The sequence below is a fragment of the Suricata suricatta genome, chromosome 2 (genome assembly GCF_006229205.1).
Source record: "Suricata suricatta isolate VVHF042 chromosome 2, meerkat_22Aug2017_6uvM2_HiC, whole genome shotgun sequence".
NCBI classification, from domain to species: Eukaryota; Metazoa; Chordata; class Mammalia; order Carnivora; family Herpestidae; genus Suricata; species Suricata suricatta.
In genome coordinates this window covers 64,352,380-64,369,797 of record NC_043701.1, presented here as the reverse complement: position 1 = coordinate 64,369,797, position 17,418 = coordinate 64,352,380, and the positions used below count along the sequence as shown (strand labels likewise).

Below are 17,418 nucleotides of genomic sequence, written 5' to 3'. Positions count from 1 at the left end.
CATGTCTTCATGGTTTTGACCTTGGCTTGTCTAGGGAGGTCTACAGTGGGGCCATGTGACACATGGACTGGCATATATACCTTATATGAGGAATAGGAAAGAGTATCCAGTGTAATGTGCTCCTTTCTTCCTTCAATCTTTGCGTACAAGGTGATATCATTTTCATGAGAATCTCCAGGGTCACAAATTCCTCCTGTACAAAACAAAAATTTTAAGTTGTTAGTACCAAATTGTACCCATAAACAGGTACAGTGCTAGCTTTTGAATAAAAAAAATAATTACAGAAACCAGATATCACTTAAGAATGACCATAAATAAAACTAACCAGACCCAAGGAAATAATTTGTAAAGATAGTTCAGATAGGCTATGCTAAAGATCAAAGACTTGATATCTGGGAAGGCCAAAGTAACTATGTGCTTTGTGAGATTGCTCAAATCATGGTCTGTAATGAGCTGTGGTGCATGTCCATATTTTAACCCACATTAAAAAGATGTACTCTGCTTTTTATTTTTTTTTAATTTTTAATGTTTATTTATTTTTGAGAGACAGAGAGACAGAGAATGAGCAGGGGAGGGGCAGAAAGAGAGGGAGACACAGAATCTGAAGTAGGCTTCAGGCTCGGAGCAGTCAGCACAGAGCCTAATATGGAGCTCGATCCCATGAACCTTGAGATCACGACCCGAGCTGAAGTCAAACACCTAACCAACTGAGCCACCCCAGCACCCCTATACTCCGCTTTTTAATAAACTATCACTTCCTTATATTTAAGGTCTTAACGGTCAAAATTTGGGACCTATGGATAATGATTTTTTTTAAATGTGGTGACTTAATGCATGAACTATTTCTGAAGCGGTATTATTTAAACTGTTGCACATAGTATCTTCAATAGTTTAGCATATATTAGGTATTTGATTTTTAAATGCAGTTCATCTTACATTTTTCTTTTTTTCTTTTTTTGGTACTTCATTTGGCTTTTGGAGAGTACAAACTGTAAGTATTCCGTATCACTCTACTTTACAATCAAATGAAATGACAGAACATTAGAACAGAGAGGTAACTAAGATCATCCTGATGACAAAACAAAGTCATAGAGCAGGTACCTGAAACTGAAGACCCAGTCAACTAACTGGTGGAAAAGCCATGAGTCGATGGTATGTCTTTTAGCCCTTGACCCTCTAATCTTTTCACTACTGCATTCAACCAATAATCCTTACTATTGCTGGCTTCTATGAATTATCTGAAGAAACTGGATTTTGAAGGATTACATGTCTAACCAGAAATGTCTCGCCACCTACTATTATCATTTATAACAGCAGCAATCACAATAGCAGAAATGTAGGTATGCACATGGATTTCCCGGCAAATATTCTATCCTTATGGTCCAAAATTTATAACATTAACTCTTAACTTTATTACTATCTTTCAAAAAATGTCCTCCAGTTCTTAAATTAATCACCATTAATGTTAATTTTCATCTTTGGGCAATTTCTGTGGCTAATACTCTACGGTGACAGTAAGGCAACCTCAAAACTCTAGAATGAGGTTACTCTCTGAGAATGAATCTAGTAAAATCAACAAATAATGGTTGAGATTCACCATCTCTAGGAAGAAAGAAAAAGGAGAAATAAAGGAAAGAAGGAAGGAAGAAATGAAGAAAGAGAAAAAGAAAAAATAAGAAAGAAGAGAAGAGAAGAGAAGAGAAGAGAAGAGAAGAGAAGAGAAGAGAAGAGAAGAGAAGAGAAAAGAAGGAAAGAAAGACAGACTGGTAGAGCAGTGGGGGAAGGAGGGACGGAAGAAGGAAAGGAGGAATGTCTGGCTCAATCTCATCCTGGGTAATTGGGGTCTGATCTTGAAGAGAAATTACTAATCTGTGATATTTTAAGTAAGAAAGCTGGACCTTATTCAGGTATTCTTATAAGAAGAATCATAATAACAGAAGTAACTTGGATGGTATTAGTCATGAAGCATAGAAATATAGCATATTACACCTGTTAGACATACATAATTTGGCATGTAATAAATTTTATTGAGTTAACTATTCTGAGAATATGTTGATAATGTCATCCTCAACCTAACAGATGTTGGGATGCCCTTGTTTAATGGCAACAACCAGTAGAGAAAACCTTTATGATTCTGATTTCTGATGTCATAATTTTTAGCATTTCCTTACATACTTCTACATTATGGTTAAATATAGCTAGGAAAGTCATCCTAAATAACAGGCTCTGGGGGAAAAGATCTGCATGAAAACTAAATTCCCATCTAAAAAAAAAAGTAATTTCTTTATTAAGGACATATTAGAGACTTACAAGAAAGAACAAAGAAAAGGTGAAAGGTCACAGGCAGTGGGATTTAAGCAGCATACCCAGAGACATAGGAACTGAACCATCAGTGCTCTCTAATTTCATTGATTTGTTCCCTGTAAATTTCTGCTCTCTTAAGAACAGTTCGTGAACTTCACCTGCCTTTCAGAAGGAACTGAAACACTTGAGAGCTTATCCAGCCCAGAATGACAGAAGAAGAAAAGTCCAAAAGGAGCCAAGACTTTAAAAGGATGACAGACTTTATCTAAAAGATCCCTCTGGGGGCAATTTATCAGTTCTGTGAAGTTTCAGTGACAGCAGCTCGTACAGAAAGATACAGATTCCTTCTTCAGTTTCATTCACTTTGATGTACTGTAGAAAGGTAACACTCAAGGGGCATTTTGTACAGCAATTAAAGTATAGAAGATTTCAATAAATACTAGATGGACAGTCAGTTTTAAAATATTTTGAGTCCTGTTTTAAGTAGCTTTTAAGATACTTATTTATATTACAAAAGTGATTGTGTTATTCACTATGTACAGGGCATTGGGCTTGAAGGGAAAATAGATCCAGATCTCAAAAAGTTTGTAATTTAGCAAAGAAAGCAAGGTTAATATACACCAAAGAAGGTTAATTAGCAGTAAACTGTGTCGTGCTGCCATAATGGCAGTCAAAATTCAGAGAAAAGAGATACAAGTGCGGGCTAAAAAGCTGGTGTATGGGAGATGTTCAATAAATATGCTGATGGAATAATTAATGAATGATGTACGTTAGGTTATTTTTGTCATGTTCACTGCATTCTGGTTCTAAAAACGGTGCTGGATACTGGTCCTTAATGAATTTCCTTTGAATGAATGAATGTATGAATGAAGTAAACAGCCCGGAACCAAATTTTGAAAGCTGAGCCAATTTTTCAGAAATAGAAGGATATGAGCCCAGGGATGAAACCAGGAAGAACATATAGGCAAGGGCCAGAGAGGAAGGGAGTATGATCTTGCCTAGATTAACAACCAGACACTGATATTCCTAAGGTGCTGTCTACCAAATCTTAGATCTCTTCCCATATTGCCTTCTTCTCCATCAGCTACCGAATTTGAAAGTCTTTCTATAGGTCCAGTCTTATCCTGCCTGATCTTCCTCTACTGTCCCGTCCTATTTAATCCTATCCTATTCTAAAACCACCTGTTAGATTCTGCTTTCTAAACCTCAAGATCTTAGATCCCATTTCTTTTCTTCTAAGCTTACTGATGAAGTTCTTGAAGGAATGGTCCCTTTTCAGTGACACGTCTTTATTTCTTTTAACTTTACATACTTTGGCTTTCCATGCACCACACCATAGGGGATACTCCCTCAGAAGTCAGTGGGGGCTCTCAGCTCCTATCCTGGTTGGCCTCTCTGTGGCATTCCCTCTACTGCTGATCCCCACCCTCAAACCACACTCGTTCCTTTCTCCTTCAGTGCAGAATGACACCTTCCTCCCCCATGTCTTCATGTCCTTTCTCAGTATCCTTTGTCGACATATATGCCTTCCACCTTTACCCAGATGAGAGTTCTCCCTAAGAATTCTCCTTGCCCTTTGTTTACTCTGCCTTCTGTTCAGGGAGAACACAGCAACTCTAGTTAGTGGCCCTGTCACCTGTATGCTGACTATTTTCAAATGTGATTCAGACCCTGACGAGAATTTCTACCTTTATACGGTTTTCCAAAAACCTCAACTTCAACACATCTAATCTCAAAATCTTTTACTCCATATTTACTCTTTACTTATTTATTTTTGAACATTTCATATTTCAGGAAATAGTACCATTCTTCCACTCACCCAGAAAAGAAATCTCTATCCTTTCCAATATTGTTCTCATAAGCCCCACAGTCATTTGGGTGTGGACCTCAATTGTTGGTTCCTTCTCTTCAGCTATTTATTCTCTGTCCCCCTCCTTCACATTGTTACCACTGTCACTGCCATATTCCTTTGTTGCTTGGACTAGTGCAATAGTCTCCAAACTTAGGGTTGCCAGATAAAATACATTGCATAAACAATATTTATACAAAAAATTACTTGTTAATCTGAAATTCATATTTAAATACATAAAGGGGATTAAAAGGTACAAACTTCCAGTTATAAAATAAATAAGGCACAGGGATAAAAAGTACAGCATATGGAATATAGCCAATAATATTTAAATAATTGTATGGTGACAGATGGTAATTAGATTCATTGTAGGAATCATTTTTAAATGTTTGAAACTATTGAACCACTATGATATACACTTGAAACTAACAGGATACAGTATGTCAATTATACCTTAATTAAAAAAATTTTTAAAATGGTTTTGTTTTTCTTCCCTTCACTCTGGCAACCCTAACTAACCCTAACTGGTCTCCTGCTCTCTAATTTCTGACCATTTCAGTCTTTCCTTCACACTCATGCCAGAGTTATCCTTCTAAACCACAGATAAGAATATGTCACAGAACTGACGGGACTCATCTGAAGGTTCCATGCTGCCTAGAGGAAGAGAATCTGAACTCCTCAGTTGATATTAAAGAAAACCACCACTGGCCTCCAGTTCCCTCTCCTTGCTCCACTTCTATTCTTCCATTCAGTCATAGTAGGAAAATTCACCCACCCCAAACCCATCATGTGAATTTATAATTGTACTTTTTCCCAAAATGCTGGCTTAGCTTGACATTCTATGCTCCCTTCAAATCCTTAAATCTTTAAAAATATTCTTAACTCTTCATCTTTCAGGATGACTCTCAAAATTAACTATTCCATTGGTATAACGCAGAAGTGTAAGGACTGATTTTTTTATAGTACAATTTCTATTCTGACTTTTGTGTTAAATGTTAAATTTCTCTATTTTGTGAGAAAACTATCACTTTCCTTTTGCATCTATTTCTTAGGTATAAGTTGTAATTTTTGTGTGTGTTTGAAGTTTTTATTCAAGTAAAATGAACACAGTGTTCTATTAGTTTCAAATCCCTTAAAATTTATGTCCATCCTTCAAGGACAAGTTCAAATGCCATGGTCCTTCATCAAGTGTTCTTCATATCCCTCAGCTGCAGTGACCCGGAGAGTCCTTGGCATTGTCAGAGCATCTTCATTTCATTACAGTCCATTACATTCTCTCTTTTTGAAAACATTTTTAATGTTTTAATGTTTGGGATTCTCTCTCTCCCTCTCTGTCTCTGTCCCTCCTCCCCTGTTGATGCTATTTCTCTAAGTCTTTTTCTCAAAATAAATAAATAAAACATTTTATTTCAAAAACCTCAGTATAGTTAACATAAGTGATAAATTACTTTCAGGTATACAATATAGTGATTCAACACTTCTGTACAATACCTCGTGCTCATTATGACAAATGCCTTTCTTAATCCCGGTCACCTATTTAGCCCATCTGCCCACTCACCTTCCCTCTGGTAAATCATCAGTTTGTCTTCTGTAATTAAGAGTCTGTTTCTTTGTTTGTCTCTCTCTTTTTCCTTTGCTTGTTTGTGTCTTAAATTCCACATATGAGTGAAATCGTATGGTAACTGTTTTTCTTTGACTGACTTCTAGATGTTACTTTTGGGCAAGGGATCTAAGTAATTTATACATAAATATATAAATATTTAAAAATATATTAAAAATATAAATATATAAAACATATATATTAAGTCTTACCTATTTTTATTAAGCAGTGTTTTTAAAACCCATTTTTAAAAGTTTATTTATTTTGAGAGAGAGAGAGAGAGTGAGCAGGGTAGAGAGAGGCGGGGGGAGAGAGAATCCCAATAAGGCTTTGTGCTATCAACACTGAGCCCCACAAGGGGCCAGAACTCATGAACTGTGAGATCATGATCTGAGCTTAAATCAAGAGTCAAATGTTTACCCACATGAACCACCTAAGCGCCCCAAGTAAGCACTGTTTTAAGGGATTTGCATGTATTCATTCATTGATCAGCACCTCTGAGATTTAGGTGCCATTATTTCCCTTGATTGTACTCCCACATATCCTAGCTTGGTGCTCTACATTCAGTCCCCAATTCATTAATTTTTAAAAGTTAAATGGAGATTCTTTTGTTTGGGATAAGGTACTTTTGGCTCATTCAAGTGAGTTATTTTCCTCATTGTCAATATTATTTTAATTGATTCATTAATAATCTGCTTTGTTTCCAAAAGAATTAAAGATGACTTAATCTCTTCTACAAAGGCACTTATATAAACATGACAATGTCTTACAAAGGCACTGAATTGAATTGATTTAGCATGATCTACTATGAAAAAAAAGCAAGAATTCAAATGTATTATGTAAAGAATGGTAAAAAGGTTAAATGCTTAAAATTAGAAGTGTTGACATGCCAAACGTTTATTATGACTTTTCTGAGGGGAGGGTTAAGGTTTCCCAGGAATCTCTCTTGATAAAATGAGAGACACTTTGAATTCTAATTACGTAAAGGAAATGAACTCTAGGTCTTTCAATATACAAACCATTTCAGAGTCAACATGGGGATATCCTTAATGTAGGAAGATGACATTATATTTTATATCCACAACTTCCCTGTTACCAAACAGATCATGATTAAAAATGAAGTAGCAGCAAGCAGACAGTGATTTGGAGCATGACATAATCTAAAGTTTCCCATGTCACTCCGAGCTGTAGGAAGTGAGGAATGTGAGAGGAATAAACAGCCAGTGCTGAAGCCTAGACTCAGGGGGCCTGTTTGTCCTGATGAACTGACATCTTTGTAAGTAAGTTCAAAGGTGGTAAATGTTTATTTCCTCTCCCACTTCCAGATGTTGCCTGTGCTTTTCCAATCACTCAAAAAGAAGGCATGTGACACCTATTCACATTTCTGGAAGGACATTCAGTGAAAGAACATGTAACTAACACGATACATTTGAGAAGTCCCACATTTCAATGCCCTAGTTCTTCCTTGGGTATTTTTCTAAATATTTACCCACTTATTTGCTCTACAATAATCTTGAGGGAAAAAAACACAACTTATGAACACTTTCTTTGGGTGTTTGCCATGTATTACAAAGTTAAGAGTATTATAAAGTATTACAAAGCTGTTTCTTGGCTTCCCACATAACCACTTATGCAATGATGATATATCCATGAAAACAAATGACTTACCTTGATGATTATTTCTGGGGGAAGCCAGGGGCTTTGAACAAAGGAGTTAATCTGTTCTCCACTTCTCTCCCATTGTCTGTTCAGCTATGACCACTGAGGGAGAGGTGGAGTGAAGGCATCTTATATTCAGGCCTATCCAGGCATGCCAGGACCGCTCTCTTACAGGAAGGGTCCAGAAGGGCTAACCTGAAGCTCGTGTGAGCTTTTTTGTTCATCCAGTAGAACTCATATTTCATGAATTTTATTTCATGTTTTTGGACAACAATCTTACTTCCACAGGAATAGGGGCTAGGCTGCATTCTGGCTTAGGTCAACAAAATGTACCTACCCATAACAAAATAAAACCTCAGGTTCCCATAGCCAGTGGTGTCCATATATGGTGTGCATAATTTCCTTTCTCCATCTTTGAGGAAGACCATTGATAAACCTGATTCTACTGTTCCGCATTCTGTACCAATGACAGCTCCTAAGACGTCCCACCTTAAAAAAAAAAAAAGAGAATCATTGACAGTTGGAATATTAAGTCAAAGCTCTATAGAGTATAACATTTTATTTTTAATGAGGAAAATTTACTTAGTAACTAGTAATTCTGAAATAAAGATGTGGTATAACACATTTTAAGTAATGAACAAACTTTTAAACATGTTCCATTCGCCATTATGATTTTTCTGTAGAAGGAAAGATTTAATCAGTACTTATTCTGACATGTCTTATTCTCATGACAGTCTTACTCTCAAAGTACTCAGAGTCAAGATGAGGGGGGGGGTCAAATTTGAACTAAGGAAATAGAAAACCAGATAAAACAGTATCATAAGATTATAAGCACTTGTATTTTGCCCATTAAAAATTAGTTATAGAATGTTAAGTTGTAAAAGTGACAAGAGTGTAGCAAGTTTTCCAAAAAAGAAAAAAAAAAGAGTTAAACTAGATCATGTCAAAATATATATATTCAGATGTACAGAGGAGAATAAAAATATCTAACATTTTTAAAGTCTTATTTCTCCTTAGTATTTATTTCTGGTCATGTCTAATCTGGACATGGCTATTCATACAATTCACTTGCCCATGGTTGGAGGAAACTGGGACACAACGGAGGTAAGCGGCTTGCCTAAGGCCAACTGCCTGTTTAGCTCTAAAATTGAGCTCTTCTGTTTCTCAGTTTGCTGCTTTTTAGTTATTACAATTCTAAAGAGTGTACTATGTCAGGATGATTATGTTGAACCATTTCAGTTTATAATAGATTTGGGACCCAGATGTTTAGGAAATGCCCTTTTTTTCCTTTGTATTTTAGCAGGTTATATTAATTATTCAAGAAACTCAAAAATAACTTTGTGAAGCAGCTTTTAATAGTGCTGGGCCACTATAAATTAACAAGGAACCTCTTTTGACTCATACAAGAAAATTTCACACTGGTTCATTGGTCTTTTACTTGCTCCATTTATCCCAATTAAACCACTCAGCCTACTGATCCACAAAGCAAGTTAAGGCTATAAATGATGCATATGATGACTCCTTTTGGGCTTTAGAGTATTTTTAAAGTGAAAAATTGAATTGAAAAAGATGGAATTGTCATGGACTCCAAGAACTTTCTATTCAAGTGAAAAATGAGATTAGTAGTCTTTTTCTCATTATTAGTTGTGAATTCTAGATGAATCTAAATAAATTATTTTCAAGACATCTACCACAGACAGAGCTGTGTGAAATATGTTAAGACTGTACGTTTCTTTTCAATCTTTATTTTAAAGTCCAATCTATTTAACCTAATTAAGACTCTATATTAGTCTTCATTCTCTCACTCTGTTGGCAGATAAAGAAAGTGAAGTTATTTTCTTTAGAAACTCAAATATTTATAATCAAGTGAAATGGAAAGTTTAGTCTGCTTTGAAGAGAAAGCAGCAGAGAGAAATCTAAAATATCATTTTGTAAGAATGTTAGTGATTTGAATAAATTATCTTGAGTTTATTAAAAATTCAGTAGAAGCCTGTTGTAGCATATGCTCATTCTTTCATGAAATTGTATAAATACTGGGTCAGGTTTAGTTGGAGACAAAGTACCCTTGAGGGATCTTCCACTCCCTGGATTTCAGAGTCCAGATTGATAAGGATGCAAAGTTGTGGGTCTTTTCTAGTTACAAAAATGATATGGTCCCAGAACCTTTCTTAATAATTACATGAAGTAAAATTATAAAATAACCAAATCTGTGAGGCCAGGAGTGGTATTTGAAGAGCTCTATAGTTTTCGCAATATCTTCGAAGGTAGGGCAATTTCCCTGAAAAGGAGTGTTAGTTCTCTATGGTTTAAATTACGTTTTCCTGAGGTAAACAGGGTTGTATGTGAACTGCGTTTGAAGGAATGTCTGCCTACAGGGGAGACACCTTTGCAACACAGCAATTTATATGTATGCTTTGATGACTAACTCTAAAAACAGAGGCCTTATATTACTTATTATAAGTACAGTGGTATCTATTATTTATAATAGAGTCGTTGAAGTTGAAACACAGAAAAAAAGTTTAATAATCAGTAAAATGCCTTAAGGTAACTCTGTTCCTTATATATAGCAAGGTCACAATGATGTTTAATCTAGATTTTAAAGATATGACTTTCTACTATTGTGTCAAAAAATGAGGAATAGTTTTGTAAGCAAAGGTAATTTAAAGAAGTTTCTTAGCTGGAAACTTGATGGTCCTACCACCTATGTTGGAGTGCTTTGAGAATAGAATTATGTTTTACTCAGCTCATAGTTTAATATGTTTAAGAATGATAGGAGAGAGTAGAAATTAAATCTTTTCACACAAAAAAGATAAATATGTTAGGTGATGAATGTGGTAATTAACTAGATGGAGGGAGTTTTTTTCACAACATATACATATATCACCACAATGCACACTTTTCATTTCTCACAATTTTATGTCAATAATGCCTGAGGAAACCTGAAATTAAAAAAGATTTCCGTTGTAAATTTTAAAAAAGAATAAGACCTATTCTTTGAGGGGCAACTTGGCAGTAACTATCAAAGTGAAAATTACATATATACATGTATGTATATGTGTGCATACATATCTGATTCTCTAATTTCCCTTTTCTCTTTTAGAAACTTATCTTTCTTTTTTTATGTTTATTTATTTTTGTGTGAGAGAGAGCAGGGGAGGGGCAGAGAGAAAGAGAAAGAGATGGAGAGAAATATATGTGTACATTTTAACTATGAGAAATGGGGTTAGCATGGGAGGACTTTTGATTTTTATTTTACCATCTGCATTGCAATAAGAAAATAATTTTCAGGAAAAAAGAGGAAAGGCATTCAATTTATGTGTATTATAATTCAGAATGAAAACAAATGATCTCATTCTATGTTGATAAAAATAATAAGAATATAAACACAGGCAATAGAAGCCATATTTTAATCATATTTTTTTATCTACAAATATTGGCATAAATGGCTCTAAAGGTAATAAAACATCTCACATTACCTATGAAAATTTGTTTTATTATATTTTCCAGAATATATTAGATCATCTAAAGTTGGCGACTTAAGGTTTAAGATATAGAATAAAGACTGGCCAAGAAATCCCACATTTACCAGATTCATGAGGTTTTTAAATCTCTATGAATTCTGTGATATTAAATAAGTTCATTATATTCATAAGGTCTCTATTTGGGATAAATTCTCTGTTATTTAATAAGGGATGTGCCATAGGTAAAGACCCTTCCACATTCATTTATAGTCATGAGGTTTATCCTGCGTATGAGCCCTGAAAAAGAAATCTAGGAAGGTGTGTCTTTCGACTGAAAGCTTCTCCACCTTCCTATGTAGGTTTTTCCCTCTACCCTGACAGCTTAGGTAAAGGTAAAGGATAAGCTCTATTTGACAGTTTCCCTGCATGCACTGCATTTCAAAATTTCTTTTCTTCAATTGGCTCCCCTGTATTTCACTCAAATTCAATTTTGTTTTAGGATTTTTTTTACATGCATTGTGTTGATTTACCCTCTTGTTAGAATAACATTAATAAAGAATATTGTCTTCAGAATGGGCGAAGGCACTTGGCCTTTTCACCAATAAGACAGAAATATGACCCAGGCTGGAGGATGTTTAGAGAAAATAACGTATTGCCTGGGGACATGACAGAGTCTCGGTAAGTGTCAGTTTCCTTTTCTCCCCCTGCGTCACATGGTGCTGTCTTGGTTTTAAAGTAAGGCAAAAGGCAATACAAATAAATTTCTAAATTATGATGAGTATTTTTATTTTTCATATGATAATTAGCAGAGCAACAGGACTGGACAAAGTTGCAGTACAATATGCAAGTGTTGCAGCTTCATCTCTAAAGCAAGGGAATACTTAGCTGAAAGAAAAATTGCATTTATCTATCTATGGGTCTTTGGTACTATTTATGATTTTTGTCTATAATATTCTGGGCCCCTCACCTTATTATTTTGTTATCAAAATGGTCAAGTGGGTTTTGCTTTAATAAAAATGAAAATGCTTAAGGAAATAAAAGATCAACTTAGTACAATATTAACTCAGACTGCCAACCTATCTTCAATCCACTTACCTTGAATTACAAGCTTAAATGAAATCCTCTGTTAGCTTTATAAACATTTTTGTGAAACAATATTCTAAGTCAGAGGGAACATAATTCTTCTGGGTAGGAAAGAGGGAGAAATTTTTAGAAAATACAAGATCCCTCCTAATGTGTTTTTACTGCTATAAACTAGAAGACCATGAGGAGGCATTCTCTTCTCTGACAGTCCCAGAATTCAATCAATGGTCCCATGAAGTTTCTAGTGAAGTGCTGAAATATGGAATTTACTATAATAGTGAAGAGTTATAGTTTGAGAAATAAACAATTCAACAGTTTAAAAACAAACAAAACACACACACACAAGATGCTCAAATTATTCTGAAGAGTTTTAAATTATTTTATTATTTTTTTAAATATTTATATATTTGTTTCTGAGGAAGAGAGAGAGAGAGGGTAGCAGAGAGAGAAGGGGAGAGAGAGAATCCCAAACAGGCTCTATGCTAACACACAAAGAGCCTGATGCAGGGCTCAAACTCATGAACCATGAGATCATGACCTGAGCCAGAATAAACAATTCAACAGTTTAAAAGCAAAGAACACACACACACACACACAAACCCCAAGAAGATGCTCACATTGTTCTGAAAAATTCTAAATTATTTTATTCTACTATTTTTTTTAAGTTTACTTGTTTATTTCTGAGGGGGAGGGTGGCAGACGGAGAGAGGAAGAGAGAGAATCTGTGCTGACACAGCACAGAGCCCGATGTAGGGCTTGAACTCATGAACAGTGAGATCATGACCTGAGCCGAAATCAAGAGTCATGGGAATGCAAACTGGTGCAGCCACTCCGGAAAACAGTGTGGAGGTTCCTCAAAAAATAGCACTGCTAGGAATTTACCTCAGGGATACAGGAAGTGCTGATGCACAGGGGCACATGTACCCCAATGTTTACAGCAGCACTTTCAACAATAGCCAAATCATGGGAAGAGCCTAAATGTCCACCAACTGATGAGTGGATCAAGAAGATGTGGTTTATATACACAATGGAATACTACTTGGCAATGCAAAGAATGAAATCTGGCCATTTGCAGCAATGTGGATGGAACTGGAGGGTATTATGCTAAATGAAATAAGTCAGGCAGAGAAAAACAGATACTATATGTTTTCACTTATATGTGGATCTTGAGAAGCTTAAGAGGAGACCATGGGGAAGCGGGGGAAGGGTGGGGAAAAAAAGTTACAGAGAGGGAGGGAGGCAAATCATAAGAGATTCTTAAATAATGAGAACAAACTGAGGGTTGATGGGGGATGGGGGCAAGGGGAAAGTGAGTGATGGGCATTGAGGAAGGCACTTGTTGGGATTAGCACTTGGTGTTGTATGAAAACCAATTTGACAATAAATTATATTAAAAAAAATCAGAAAACAAAATCGAGTCAGAAGCGTAACAGACTGCACCACCCAGGCATCCCTAGAAATCTAAATAATTTTAAAGCCAATTTTTAATAAAAGCACCAACTTATAATGGAGATTGTTCTTGTTCTATACACAGGTTTGATTTTCAATGGTTAGATGTAGGATTCTTTGCTACTATTTCTCTGGAACAAGGCAGCCAATATAAAATTGCTTAATTGAATTTATATTGCCTTTTTCTTGTTCCTCCCCCCACCTATCACTGGAAAACATTCAATTTTAAGAAAGATATTTTGAGTCAGTTGGAGGTGTGGCCCACTTAGCAAGCAATGCCACTGAAACATATAACTAATACTTTGCCTTTTAGTTTCTTTATAGTAAATCATCTATCAGAGACTAACCCATGGCTGACTTTAGAAAACCATCGTCTGTGCTCAATTTTTTCTATAATCTTAGAGTTGTTTTTTAAAATAATATATATATTGAAAGAGCTTCTTCAGAGCAACTTTATAAAGCAGTTATCTTAATAGGATATGGATGCTAGTAAAAAAGCAATGGAAGTTGGGGGGCAACTGGAAATAGGGTAGTAGTTCAAAGACTGCTCTCTGACCATTGAATAAGTTAGCAAAACTAAATATGAGAAAGCAAACTTGACCTGAGGATAAGTCCTATTTGTCCTCCAAGCATCTTTTTTATGTCTTGCTGATACACTGGAATTCTAGATATTCCATCATGTGCAGTGTTTGCCACTAGTTGCTTTTAAGTTTTAATTAGAGGAAGACTCAGGGCACCTGGGTGGCTCAGTTGGTTAGGCCTCTGACTTCGGCTCAGGTCACGATTTCATGGTTCATGAGTTTGAGCCCTGCACTGGGCTCTGCACTGATAGTGTGGGAGCCTGCTTGGGAGTCTTTCTCTCTCCCTCTCTTTCTGCCCCTTCACCATTCATACTTTCTCTCTCTCAAAATAAAATAAAATAAAATAATAATTAGAGGAAGACTCTTTACAAAAGTGATGTCTGTGGCCTGGCATAGGACACCCACATAGAGAAGTACAGTTAGAAATATTTTTTGAAGTTTAAAAAGAAATTTTATTTGCTTTCTATTATGATACCAGTATTCTTATTACTGAAAACTTGGAAAATAAGAAGGCTGCCAAAAAAATCACCCATAACCACACTATCCTACAGTCAAGTACAATTAATATTTTAGTATCTTTATGTCTAATAGTTTTAGATGTATATTTCCAAATAGTTGTGGTAATATGGTTTTGTACTCTGCCTTTTATCACTTACATTGGTATTGTACACATTTTCCAGGCTATTATTAACTCTTTATAAATAAGCCACAATATCTTATTATGTATATACCAAAACAAACTCTATCTAGTTATTTCCCTATTTTTTTGAGTTTATGTATTTATTTTTGAGAGAGAGGGGTCTACACTGTCAGCACAAAGACCAACATGGGGCTCAAACTCACAAACTGTGAGATTATGACCTGAGCCAAAACCAAGAGTCAGATTCTTAATCAACTGAGCCACCTGGGTGCGCCATCATTTTCCTCTTTTTGAATTTCAAAATATATTAATAAATAGTTTTACTACTTAGCATACTTTATAGGCCTGATGAATTAAATTGTCAATTTCCCAATGCTCCTGAATGTGTTCTAGACTACAGCTAACTCCAGGCCATGCTTCTTGTGGTGTCAGAGTACTGTTCTTACTTCACAGAAATTCCTAGATCCTCAGGAGTGCCTTGTGCCCAGTGTTTGTCAGGTGAACTACTGAGGAAGGGCTGTGGAGAACAAAGACAGGCTGAAGAAGTGAGCATCTAAACATCTCAGTGTCAGCAGGCTTCTCTGACTCCTTGAGTGAGAGATCCTATCACTGGCCAATGTGTGCCAAGTTGTCAGAAATTAAATCACGTTGCAAGGATTCAGATTTCATTTTCTTTTTCTCTGTGACCTCAGTAAAGAAGATGCTATCTTGGAAGGGAAGCCAGTCACTACATTCTGGATGCTTACATGGACAGCTGGTTTGTGGGGGAGGGAGGCTATTACCAGACTCAAGGATGGTAAAACCGAAAACAAATATGGTGTATAAATTTCCTGCAAATTAAAGGTTTATAATTTCTATGAAAGAGTTCCAGAACAATATAGCACTTACTTTTTAATTTTTTGAAATTTTACTGTTTATATTAAAATTTTTTAAATGTTTATTTATATATTTTTGAGAGAGAGATAGAGAGCGAGCAGGGAAGGGGCAGAGAGAGGGAGAGAGAGAATCCCAAGCAGGCTCTGTGTTATCAGCACAGAGCTGGATGGGGGGGCTTGAACCCATGAAACATGAGATCATGACCTGAGCCGAAATCAAGGGTCAATGCTCAACCAACTGAGCTACCCAAATGCCCCTTTTTATATTTTTAAAGTATAAAAACAAATTGCTTAAACAGAAAGCAATGTTAGAGACCAGGCCAAAAGCAAACCAGAATAAATAAGATTTAATAGATATCTTTTAACAGTTTGCAATAAGATTACTCAGATCCATTTTAGCACGTCCATGGTTTTAAAATACATCCATCCAATTATCATTTTAACTAATTTAGTCTTTTTTCTTAATGAGACTCATTGGTTTATTTGGAGAATCTAATTAGGTTTCACTGGCCTGTTCAACTTTGTATTTAATCTACAACTCTTTAATGAACTTGAGTATAATTTTCATTGAGCACCACTTCCCTCATATCTCAATACCAATAGTAAGTATAGTTGGAATAACAACTAATTTTTAAGTTTTTTGATTGCTTATTATGTGCAGTGCATTGCGCCAAGTGCTCCCTATATACTGTCGCATAAGATGTCCTCTTTTAGCCCTTTAAGCTTAAATTTGAATTTTATTTCATCTGATTCAAATATCTGACTTTCGTATGCCTCCTTCTTTTGTGGCATTTGCCTGGTATATTTATTTCTGTACTCTGATATTCCATTTTTTTGTGTTATTGTAAATATATGGCTTATTTTTAAAAACTTACTTTGAAAATCTCATTTAATAAATCAATATAAACCAATCAAATTTATTGGGTTACTGATAAGTTTGGATTGATTACTGACAAATTGCTTTCTGTTTTCTATTTACTCTTCTTTTTATTGTTTACTTCTGTTCCTTTCCTGGCATGTACGAGACTAAGTTTTCTGTGTCCTAAGTTACCCTGATGCTTTAGAAGTTATATGGCCTATATCTGGCTAATCTAATTTTTCATATTTACACATAAAGTTTTCTATTAACTTTAGCAGTATTATTAACATCAAGAGTTATCCCAGGGACACCTAGGTGGCTCAGTCAGCTAAGTGTATGACTCTAGTTTTCAGCTCAGGTTGTGATCTCACAGTTCGTGGGTTTGAGCCCACATCGGGCTCCATGCTAAGTGTATGGAGCCTGCCTGGGATTCTGTCTCTCCCTCTCTCTCTGGCCCTCCCCTGTGCTCTCTCTTGGTCTCTCTCTCTCAAAATAAATAAATAAACTTAAAAAAAAAAGAATTATTCCAAATCTGTATCCTCATTCCAAGCAAGTTAGGAACTGTAGCAGTATTTTTACTTCCTTATTCTCCTTCTCTTCTGTCACTCTCCCTCTGTATCCCTCATTTGAGATCATTTTTGTTAAAACTTTTTAATAATCAATACTTTAAACTGAGCTACAAGCTTTAAGTTTTTCCCTTGATCACTACTCTTTCTTGAATCTATCATATTTCTCTTGGATTAATTTCCAGGAATATATCTTCTAGTAATTCTTTTAGAGAGGGCTCATAGGGGTAGTAAACTTTTCCAAACCTGTGTGTCTGAAAAATTTTTTTTTCAATTTAAGTATAATCAACATACAATATCCTATTAGTTTCTGGTATGGATCACAGTGATTTAATATTTTTATGTATCATGAAAAGATCTCTATGATAAGTCTAGTTACCATGCATCTCGATACAAAGTTATTATATTATTGACTATATACTGTACATTACATGCAAAAGTAGAAAGAAAAGTAACAATGAAATCCCATTCATATAACATCCAACTTCAATA

The 17,418-nt window shown here is 35.4% G+C and overlaps 1 protein-coding gene across 1 annotated transcript in view; it reads right to left on the bottom strand.

The window, feature by feature from the left end:
* The window catches only part of RELN (reelin), a 495,668-nt gene that overhangs the window by 172,457 nt on the left and 305,793 nt on the right, over positions 1–17,418 (bottom strand). The window contains exons 12-13 of the mRNA XM_029918775.1: positions 7,750–7,901; positions 81–193 (exon numbers count right to left, since the gene is read on the bottom strand). Coding sequence (XP_029774635.1) covers positions 81–193; positions 7,750–7,901 — 265 coding nt within the window. The remainder of the gene's footprint in view (positions 1–80; positions 194–7,749; positions 7,902–17,418) is intronic.